Genomic DNA, 10,449 nt, shown 5'->3' with positions numbered 1-10,449 from the left:
AGGGGTGGAAGACGAGGCTCATGAACTCTGAATTTCCAATGCACTGTCTGAACCCTTCCTATCGTTTGGTGAACCCGGCCAAATTTTGGCCTTGAAATTAAGGTTTGGCAAAATTATGGCTGAGATATTTCGTTTTCAACCGGGAAATTGCATTTTCAACCAGCCGTTCATGTGTGCGTGTGCTGAAAGGCCATAAGTGCCTTATCTCTCCTCGTTCAAAACAGCAAAATGCAAGAACCACTTGACTAGCTTGGTCGAGGTGGTGCTCTCAAATATGGCCGCTCTACATCTTCCTGTTGCCTATCATCCTCACGAGAGTTGCTCAGCTAGGCCTCGCTTACGAGAGGACAATCTGCAGAAACCGTCCAGGTTAGCTCCTTCGCTGGATACTTACCCTCACAGAGAGGAGAAATTCGTCCTTGGAAGAGGTTTAGGTACTGTCTGCCATGCAAAGAAGGAGCACAGAGAGAGAAGGGACCCTTTCGGACAAGACCCCTCTCTCAGACTCAATGAAGAAATGCACGGCTTTGGGCAAAATGCTGGAAGTGGGTGCTCATCTCTGTGTAGTGATAGCGGGTCTTCTGGGTCTGAGCAACGTAATGTTATGGTTTACTATCGCAACAGGAAGAAAGCGTGGCTTGATCCTTTTAACTTCGGGGATTTACCCGGGTTTTTTGCCGGTGCAGAATTTGCTGAAGAGGGTCTTCAAGACCCAGAGCCCCTAAGTTTTCCCGTGGATCCCAACAGCGAATATGGATTTCTTGATTTTCCTAAGCAATATAATGTGGAGATGGCATCCCTTCCCCTTCTTGCAAGAGGAGATGTCCGCAAATGCTGCTGCATCGTTGCCGGTGGCGTCTATGAGAACCTTCTGTTTTTTCCTGTAATTCAGATGCTTAAAGAGAGATATCCAGGGGTTGAAATCGATATGATTGCGTCCCCCCGAGGCAAGCAAACCTATGAAATCAACAAGAACGTAAAGCGCGCATGGGTGCATGATGTTTATGGTAGACCGGACCCTGCTGAGAATCTGGAAATTATTGGCAAAATTAAGGTCAGTCGAGGTACATTTTACTCCCCTCAAAGTCTCTACACATCAAAGCGAGTGGTTCTGTGTCCTTTTTTGTCAATCATGAAGATGGGAAGAATGTAGCAAGCAACCTATGACAAATGTATGGTATATTGTTCGTGCACATTTATATAATATAAATTTGCTCTACAACGCAGGTGTCTTGCGTTCTCTGTAAACACAGGCTGATCACGACTGTTAAAACAATCTTCATGCATAGATTGGCTCCTATTAAGGGTGTCAGTGTCACAACTAAAAGACAAATAATGCTAGCAAAGTTGTGAAAAAACAATGCAAATCCTGGGCCATGAGTTATGAGTCATGACTTTGCTCCTTTGTATACACAACTTGTTGCAGAATGAAGATTATGAACTGCTGGTTTCCACAAAGCTTAGTGGGTTTGGACATGCTGCCTCATTGTGGATAACTAGTGCTCGAGACAAGATTGCATATGTCTATCCAGATGTGAATGCAGCTGGAGCAGGAATCTTTCTCACAGACTGGGCTGAAGCTCCTAGCTTGAATTTGGCAGAGGGGGGTTACCACATGTAAGTTCCAAATGCATATGTTTCTGTTATTTTTTTCTTAGTGTACTAGCAGGAATGGGCACACATACTTGCACACCAGTCACATGGAACTGGAGCACATACGTGAAACTAAACTTGTATAAGCAATGGTGATGAGAGCGGCAGAGATGCATGAGGGTTTATTGTCAACCTTTATAATGTATATTGTCACACAGGCAACTATCTTATTGAGGCTCACAAAATCAAGAAGAAGAAGGTTCACAATATAAACAATGTAAATCTCAAAAATGTCCTTACCATGCTGGATGCACGTGGAACAGCAGTAGAATGATGAAGTTTACAGTACACGTTTTGATCGATTGTCTTAATTTTTAAATATTGCATAACACAACAGTTCTATTAATTAATGTGTAAAATCATAAATTTTTACAAACCAAATTCTTCCATTGCATGTGTTTATGGAGCAGGATGGGCAAGGCATAGGTGAAAAGACGTAGTTTCCACCTCACAGGACCTTGGTAGAGAATGGGTTCTCACAACAAACCCCCCCCCCCCCCCCCCCCCCCCCCCTCCACACACACACCCCTCCTCTTTTTGTGGCAGTTTACATTTCTTTCTTTGGGTGTGTTTAATCAATTAACTACAGCATGCATGTAGTATTTTCGAATCGGGAACATTCATTCTATGTAGTATGAAGATAGGAAAACCCATGAACTTAATTTTGTTAAGCTTGGTCAATAATTTTAAGTGACAATGCTTCTTATTTCGTGTTACCATGGCACACACATGCACATGCATGTTTATTGTTTGCATTTTCCAATCATCTTTATGCATTGACGACATGGATTGCTTGTGACCTCTGACCTATTATTTTATAATTGCATTGTGTGCTTCATAAACTTGCTGAGAGACCCATGTATGTCTGTTGTGTAACCTGGCAGGTATGCTGAACTTATAGAGGTGCTAAAGAACCCCCAGTCCATGGTACCGGAGATGAATGTGAAACCCTTGGCGGTTGGAGTCTCAAAGAGGCTGAGAAATTTTGTCCAGGAAAAATACATGGAGCAAAACTTACGTGAGGGTGAATTTCTGGTCTTTCATGGAATAGAGTCAATATCTAAGGCGTCAATGCAATCGCTAGGAGATCCTGATAGTCTTCTTCCAATCAAAGCATGGGCTGAAATAGCCCAAGCAGCCAGGTTACTCATTGTGATACGGCTTTTTTATTTTAGCGATGAAGTCGGCATGTCTTTTCATCAATCTCTTCATTTATCAAATCAGAAACAGGCACACATCAATCATGGGGTTATGGACCTCTAGCCCATTGTATGAGTTTTCACGCTTCAGTTTTCTGGATTTCAAGATCATTTGATTTCTTTCAAGTGTCAGCATTTAAGCTCTCTTATTGTTCAATGATGATTGGTAGCGGGCTGAGAACTGTCATCAGTGTGTGTATTTTAATGCGATAATTTGCTTTAATCTTTGCAGCATACCGTGGGTGATTGCTGTGCCAATGCCCCTTGACATATTGCATGTGGAAAAAGTACTTGGTGAACAAGCTAAAATACTTAGCATAACGACACCTGGGCAAGTAAGTTTTATATTTCTCAGACTTTTTAAAAGAGTATTATCAATTTGGGATTTTTTTCTCTTATTTTGTGACTTGAAGCACACATATGGAGCCCGTGCATAGGTACAAAAAATGGGAAAAGGAAAGTTAGGAATTGGCAACAACGAGTAGGAAATGACAAGGAAACGGATGTCATGATTTTATATCGTCATATTTGACGGGCTACCCTGTAGCTTCTTTTTAGGGTCTAGCAATAAGATGACCTTCTAAAGGGAAAGCTTTCAAAGTTGACATTTAAATGGTCAAGATTTTTGTTGAGAACTCTCATCAACATAGCTAGCAAAAGGTTTTCATGCATATGCTATATAGCTATAAGCGTAACAATAGAACGCTTGCCTATAAAGCCATTGGAGATATGTCATCACCAAAAGGTTTCATGTTCTGTCATGTGCTCACTGGTTCCGAGTGCCATGTGGACATACAAAACCTACTTCCAAAGCCAAACAGTGTACAGAGCCTAGAGGGTCTAGTTTGGCAAATTTTGTGAGCCTGTTAAGACAATTTGGTTAGATTAGGTTTTCGTCAGTTGAAACCTTTGCATAAATGGTTTGTACATATGTTTGACGGGTGTCGTGGTACTTTGTGGGCATCCGGTAACACTAGTGTCTTGCCGAGGATAATTGCAACATGTCGCTCTGGTTCCCAAGGCAATCGCATCACTAGGTTGTGAGATATGGGCCTCACAATATCGTAAAACTATGTGTGGGCACACGTGCACATTTGTGCAAATTTGAAGAAAAAGTCTATTGACATGCTTCTTGAGGATTAGGGACAGTTCGAGGTCTTGCTCTCGTGAAGCTCAAGATTAGTGTATGAAACTAAACCGTTGGGCACTTGTCAAGAAGTTTTTTTCATATGGTGATCCGCCCATTACCTACGGAATTTGAGGTCTGGCTCTCACACAGAGGATGTGGTGACTTGTGGTGCAACTCATCTCAGCCATCATTTGCAGATTGCTATTGCCCTCATTCAGCTCCCTCTCTGGAGCATTTTTCAGCCACAGCGATATTTTCCTCCCTCGCATTTTCTCCAGATCATTGGCCCCCATTTGCTGCAGCAATTTCAGCCTCCAGTGCCCAACTTCTGGCAGCCTTTCATACCTCCGATCAGCCCATCCTTCGGTTCTATTGGAGGCGCCCCCTGCTGCCCTATCCATCATCATCAGGTGTAGCTATTTCCTTTGCAGATCTGCTGCGTCTTAAGCGTCGCAGGTCTGCATTTTTGCAGCTAGTATTCAGTCCTTGAATCCTTTCTTCGGGTGTGAAAAATTCAAAGCAACCCTAGACCTCTCTTGGTGGCCATCTGCATCCCATGTTGGGCCGGATCTCATGGGTGCAGCAAGTGAGCCTTGGAGGTGCTTCATTATGAAGAGTTGTTACGGTGGTATTGCACTTAAGAGTCAAGTCTTCCATTGAGGTATCTCGTTTGTGTTGAATGTATGATAATAAATATTGCTCTGGTAATAGGGTAGGTTGAGAGGGTTGGTTCGGACCCCATCAGTGTGTCCTCTCTCTCTCTCTCTCTCTCTCTCTCTCTCTCTCTCTCTCTCCTCGTTGGAAGATCTTTAAGGTCTCTTGGGATAGTTTCCTACGATGTTAAAATTCTCTTCTTCTCGGGTGTGTGTGTGTGTGTGTGCTACTAAGAAGAGGAAAATGGTACAACCTTTCTATCACCCAAGTGTGGTAGATTGGTTATGCCATTTCCCTCTTGAATAACAGGTCTTGAGTTCAACTCTCCTCGTCGGATAGATCTTACGTCAAAATTCTCTTCTTCTCGGGTGTGTGTGCGCGGTAATAAGAAGAGGAAAATGGTATAACCTTTCTATCACCCAAGTGTGGTAGATTGGTTATGCCATTTCCCTCTTGAATAACAGGTCTTGAGCTCAACTCCTAGTCGGATGGATCTTTAAGGTCTTTTGGGATAGTTTCCTACGACGTTAAAATTCTCTTCTTCTTCTTCTTATCCCTCTCTGTGTCACAAACTGATGATGTGGTAGAATCGTACGGACAGACGGAATTCTGTGATCCATGCTGACAGCTTTTTGGGGACCTGAAGCTTTTGATTTGCAGCTTTTCATGTAACTGTTTTGAGTTTGAAGCAGTTGGGGCCTTTAAATATGAACCCAGGGCCACTTCTTCTCTTAGTTTGCTGAAGAGCAACTGACCAGAGAGGACCCTCGAACTTTGTTGTACTTTGCTCAAGCTTTAATATAAAAATAAATACCGAAAGGGGCGCCAAACTTTGGGGCCAATACCTCTTGGCACGGAACTACGCCGAGCCGTGTCGAGTCTTGTGATGAAGCTGAAGTGTTTTAAGTGATTCTTTCGTGTGTCGTGCCAGATTTCCTTCTTGGGGTGTCCAAGTCTGTAACAGTGGTATCAGAGCACAACCGATTTTTCTTCCATTGGGAAATCTGATCGTTTTTACCACGACACACATGGATTCAAGTGACGAATCCCGCAAGAATGAGACGAACCCACCCAAAAATTCCGGATTGGGTGAAAGTACGCAATCGGAAGAAGAATACGGGCCCCACGGCCTACGGAGCATGAACAAATGGAGATGCAACATCAACAGTAGGTTGATGGTTGTGCCAAGCAGATGCCCAGTATTTGTGTCACAAACGGGAGCGCACATGAATAATCAACAAGCTGATAATAAACAATCTTTCAACTAAAAGAGTCGAAGGAGAAGATGGACACAGTATTTGGGACTAGAGGATGGGCTGGTCCCCCCCTTAAAGAGAATCTTTATTAGGGAGAATCTTTTTACTTGCACAAGAACCGGAGTGACCCCTCCGTTCTAGATCTTTCAACTCGATGGTCAATTTTCTTCCCGTGTGGGAATTTTCCGAGAGACGAGCTCTCAAATGTGTTTCTGTTTGTTCCCAGAGAGTGAAGCTCTACAGACCATTCCTGATTCCGTTCCCGGAATCTCTGAGTATAGGCCGAAGCCTCTTTGCTCCTTCTCCGTGATGGAGTACCTGCACAAGCACAAACACGAAACAAGAATGCGAATCATGAATTTACGATTGATACCTGTTGCTTCGGGTATGCGAAAGCAATCTCCGTGTACTGGCACCTCTTGATCACTTGCAGATTCTTCGTTGGTAATTCTCCTTGCTGCTAGCGCTGGGATCTCTGTGTGGCTGAGAGAGAGAGCGGCTTGCTATTATAGGCTCTCGCACTGGCAGGATTAGCTGGTGCGGAGCCGACTGGGATAGGGCAACAGTAGCGCTAGAAGGAGGTGGAGACTACAGGCTGTTTTTGGTGACGCTGGGAAAGAGAGAGATCGTACGTTTTCAGCCAGCACTGGTTGTTTTAATAATTCATGCTTTTATTTAAGTGGGTTGCCCACTTATTAAGTGGGCGGCCGGCCACTTTTATTTTTTTGAAATGTGAAACTGGACAAAACTCCATAAAACTCAATGAGCTGAAAATTTATGCGATGCAATCACATTCTAGGCATCCCCGGATGCAGTTTTCAGGCACAAATGCAATGCAAACATAGAGTTCTCGGTGGAGAGCATCTGCTCTTCTCGGAAAACACTTAAAAATATTTCGCTTTTTAGGAAAAGCTTCTCAGAACCTATCTTTATTCTTGTGCTTGCGTCTTTACGCATATTCCTTTTTCCAGTTCGGGTTTCCTGCCAGACCAACAAAGTATTCCCTTTCCGATGCTCCCGTCACCCCATCACGTGACGCATCAGGAATATCCGTTTCCCGGTCTCTCCTACCGAAGTAACGATACAACCCCTTCCCGATGTTTAATGTCACCCATCATATGACACATCAAAGTTGTCCGTTCCTGATGGATTTTAATAATTCATGTAGATCTACAATTCCTAACCTTACGGTTCAAGTGCATACATTGAAATATCCTAATTTCAATAGAAAGAAATCACTCGGGAAAAATAAGAAATTAGTCCATTTAGCAACATCCCTCTGGCTTCTAAACAGTTGTCCTCAACTGTAGTGCTTGTACTTATCCTTGTAGATTCTCGGGATAAGATGCTAATTCTTGCTCCCTCATCCATTGAGCGTCTAGAGTAGAATAATTCTTAAACTTTACCAAAAACTTCCGTGTAATCTTTCTAGACTTGAGTGGCTGCTCCTAATGATGAATGATCTGCTCTGATTGGAGTATTTCTTCTGTTTCTTCAACCTCAGGAGGCTCCTCAACAATAGGCTGACTTGGAGGCGGTCCCACCTATGGCCGGAGTAAACTAACATGGAAAGCATTGTGGATCTTCCATGTAATCGGAACGTCACATCATTCACTTGGTCAATTATCTTAAACGGCCCATGATAATACCTTCCCTTTATGTGTCGCCTGTTTCTTTAGTCTTGCCTTCTCAACTTGAGTAAAACTAATTGATCGACTGTTACGTCCAGATTCCTTCTGTGCTTGTCTGCAGCTTTCTTATGTTTTTTCTTAGAGCGCAAAATTGCTCTCTTAACTTGCCCATAGGCCGTGCCCAAATCTCGGACAAACTCATCTGCTGCAAAAATCTTATCCTTAGTGACAAGGATCGGTGGAAGCAAAGGCTTACCATAAAGAGTCTCAAAAGGTGCTTTCCGCGTAGACGAATGTATGGTATTGTTATACGCGTACTCGACAAGGGGCAAATACTTCTCCTAGTCAGACTGTCTCTCTGACACATAAGATTTGAGCATATCCAATACTGTGGAATTAACGATCTCACGTTGCCCAGCCGTGTGAGGATGATATGCAGAAGAAAAATTCAACTTCGTGCCAAGGTTATCAAACAAGGCACGTCAAAAGTTTCCTGTCATGCGAGGATCTCAATCACTCACAGTAGACTTGGGCATCCCATGATGCTTAAAGATGTGTGCTAGAAAAATCCTAGCCATATGATCCACTTTGATCGTTTTCTTGACTGGAATAAAGTGAGCTTGCTTGCTAAATCCGTCCACAATGGTCCAAATCGCATCATTTCCAGTCTGAGTCTTTGGGAGGTCCATAATGAAATCCATGGCTGAAACAGACTTGGACACTCCAAGTTGAGAATCTACCACGACACCACAAAAGATCACTTCAAAACAGTTCACAATTCACAATCGATTCGACACTGGCCCGACGGAGTTCCGTGCGTAGAGATATTGGCCCCAAAGACTGGCGCCCCCTTCGGTATTTCTTTTTGTATTAATCTGTGTTCAAAGTACAAGAGTGCGGGCAGGCGCTCACACTTAGACTCTGCGTCCAGATGCTCCGAGTTGTGAGAGGCCAACCCACGTATTTAAAGGTTACAAAGGGATGCTAAAAGCAGAGCCCCCAAAAGCTTCAAAAGCTGTCCCAAAAGCTGAAAATTAAAAGCTTTGAAAATAAAGCAAAAGAGGCTTTTCCTCTCTCTCTGAACCCTTGCCTAAAATAAAGCAAAAAGGGTTCTCTCTCTCTCTCTCTCTCTCTCTCTCTCTCTCTCTCTCTCTCTCGGGAGATCCGAACCCGGGAGCGCCGTGCCACTGAGGAGCGAGTAGCTCAGATGAGGGCCGACCCGACAGCTTTCATCCGGGGAGCCTTGGCACCAGCCCCGCCCATGTACCACATCTTACATCCCCCCATTAGTACAGGATGGAGCTAGATAGCTTGATGCATTCTCATGATTGTACTACCTTGAGCATATAGACATGCATATACCCCTAGAGAGATAGAGCTCCATCCCTCCTCAGATACTCCACTACCTACATTCAGTTCAGTTTTGTATCAGTTTTGTTTCATTTGTCTTTCCGATAGACGGATGACATACACACCATGTACATCTGTTTTGTCTCATAGGCCGATTTCGGCCTGACATAGACGTTAAAAATCTTTCTTTCTTTCTTTCTTTCTCTCTCTCAGCAATTGCGTAGAACAAAGCAACGCAAAAAGCTATGCCCAAAAGCTGCCGCAGGTATGCCTGCCAAAAGCGCCGCGATTTGCGGACATCCGTATGGCTGTCCACGTGGCAAGTCCTCCGCCATTTCCGGTACAGCCAGCCACGTCAGCATTTAGGGTTTCCCACAGGGCAGAGAGTGTATGTGTACTGGGCAGCCACGTCACAGTTTGTGACAATGGCAATACTCTCCCTAGGTTGATCAGGCATAGGTAGAGGTTGAAGTAACCCAAGCGTCTTATGCCGATCATACTTTACTTTTCGGCAAACCAAACATTCCTTGACATATTGATCAATGTCTGCTCTAAGGCTTGGCCATAGAAATATCTTTCCAATGCTAAAGTCGTAGGGAGAATTCCCCAATGACCCGCATAAGGTGAAGCATGTGCTTCTTCCTTGTTTTCTTTCTTAATGGTTTTGCCACACAAATTGCTTGGTGGTGATAGAGGTAACCATCTCGAATAGAATAGGGATATTCATTTTCTCCGATTTGTAGCTGGCTCCAAATGAAGGAGAAGTCTGAGTTGTTTGGATACGACTCTGGAAGTGATTCCAATTCTTGGTGATATACAGAAGTAACTGCATTCACCCTAGGCCGTCTAGACAATGCATCTGCATCCACATTCTTACTCCCAGCCGTATGAAGGATCTAGAAGTGAAAGATGGACAAAAAGTTGGCCCATCTCATTTGCTTCTCAGACAATTTCCGTTGCGTAAGAAAATACCACAAACTCTGATGATCCGTTTTGATCACAAAATCCGCTCCTAGAAGATAATGCTTCCAGGTAGACAAGGCGTGAATCACAACCATAAGTTCCTTCTCGTAGATCGAGGCATGCAATTCTGCATCCTTAAGTCGTCTACTTTCACAAGCTACTGCATGAGCTTCTTGGTTAAGCACTGCATCGATGCAATCACCTGAAGCATCGCAGTGAACTTTGAGTGATTTCCTTAAGTTTGGCACTATCAAAATAGGTCCATGGCTTAATAGACACTTTAACCTATCAAAGGCACCTTGTTGTCTTGATCCCCATTTGAAAGGGATCTTCTTCTTTGTTAGGTCATGGAGTGGTCCTGCTATTTGAGCAAAGCCTCTGATAAACCTCCGATAGTAGGAACACAATCCCAAGAAGCTACGTACATCATGTACCAAAGTGGGAGTTGGCCAATCTTGTACGACCCGGATCTTTGCGGGATCCATACTCACTTGGTTGTGTGAGACTATATGGTCGAGATAGTGTATCTTAGTGAGAAAGAACTCACTCTTCTTTGCATTCACATGCGGCTGACGTGGTAGTGCGTACGGAATCCCAGAAAAAGCGCTGACTGG

General features: G+C 43.8%; 1 protein-coding gene across 1 annotated transcript in view; it reads left to right on the top strand.

Moving 5' to 3' along the window:
* Window positions 1-207: 207 nt before the first annotated feature.
* PNSB1 (NDH-dependent cyclic electron flow 1) overlaps window positions 208-10,449 on the top strand; it is a 49,183-nt gene continuing 38,941 nt past the window's right edge. The window contains exons 1-4 of the mRNA XM_086515830.1: window positions 208-1,054; window positions 1,427-1,617; window positions 2,538-2,795; window positions 3,085-3,187. Coding sequence (XP_086371956.1) covers window positions 275-1,054; window positions 1,427-1,617; window positions 2,538-2,795; window positions 3,085-3,187 — 1,332 coding nt within the window. The 5' untranslated portion in view covers window positions 208-274. The remainder of the gene's footprint in view (window positions 1,055-1,426; window positions 1,618-2,537; window positions 2,796-3,084; window positions 3,188-10,449) is intronic.

The sequence above is a fragment of the Adiantum capillus-veneris genome, chromosome 7, assembly GCF_014529385.1.
Source record: "Adiantum capillus-veneris isolate H3 chromosome 7, ASM1452938v2, whole genome shotgun sequence".
Lineage (NCBI taxonomy): Eukaryota > Viridiplantae > Streptophyta > Polypodiopsida > Polypodiales > Pteridaceae > Adiantum > Adiantum capillus-veneris.
This window is presented reverse-complemented; position numbering and strand designations above follow the sequence as displayed.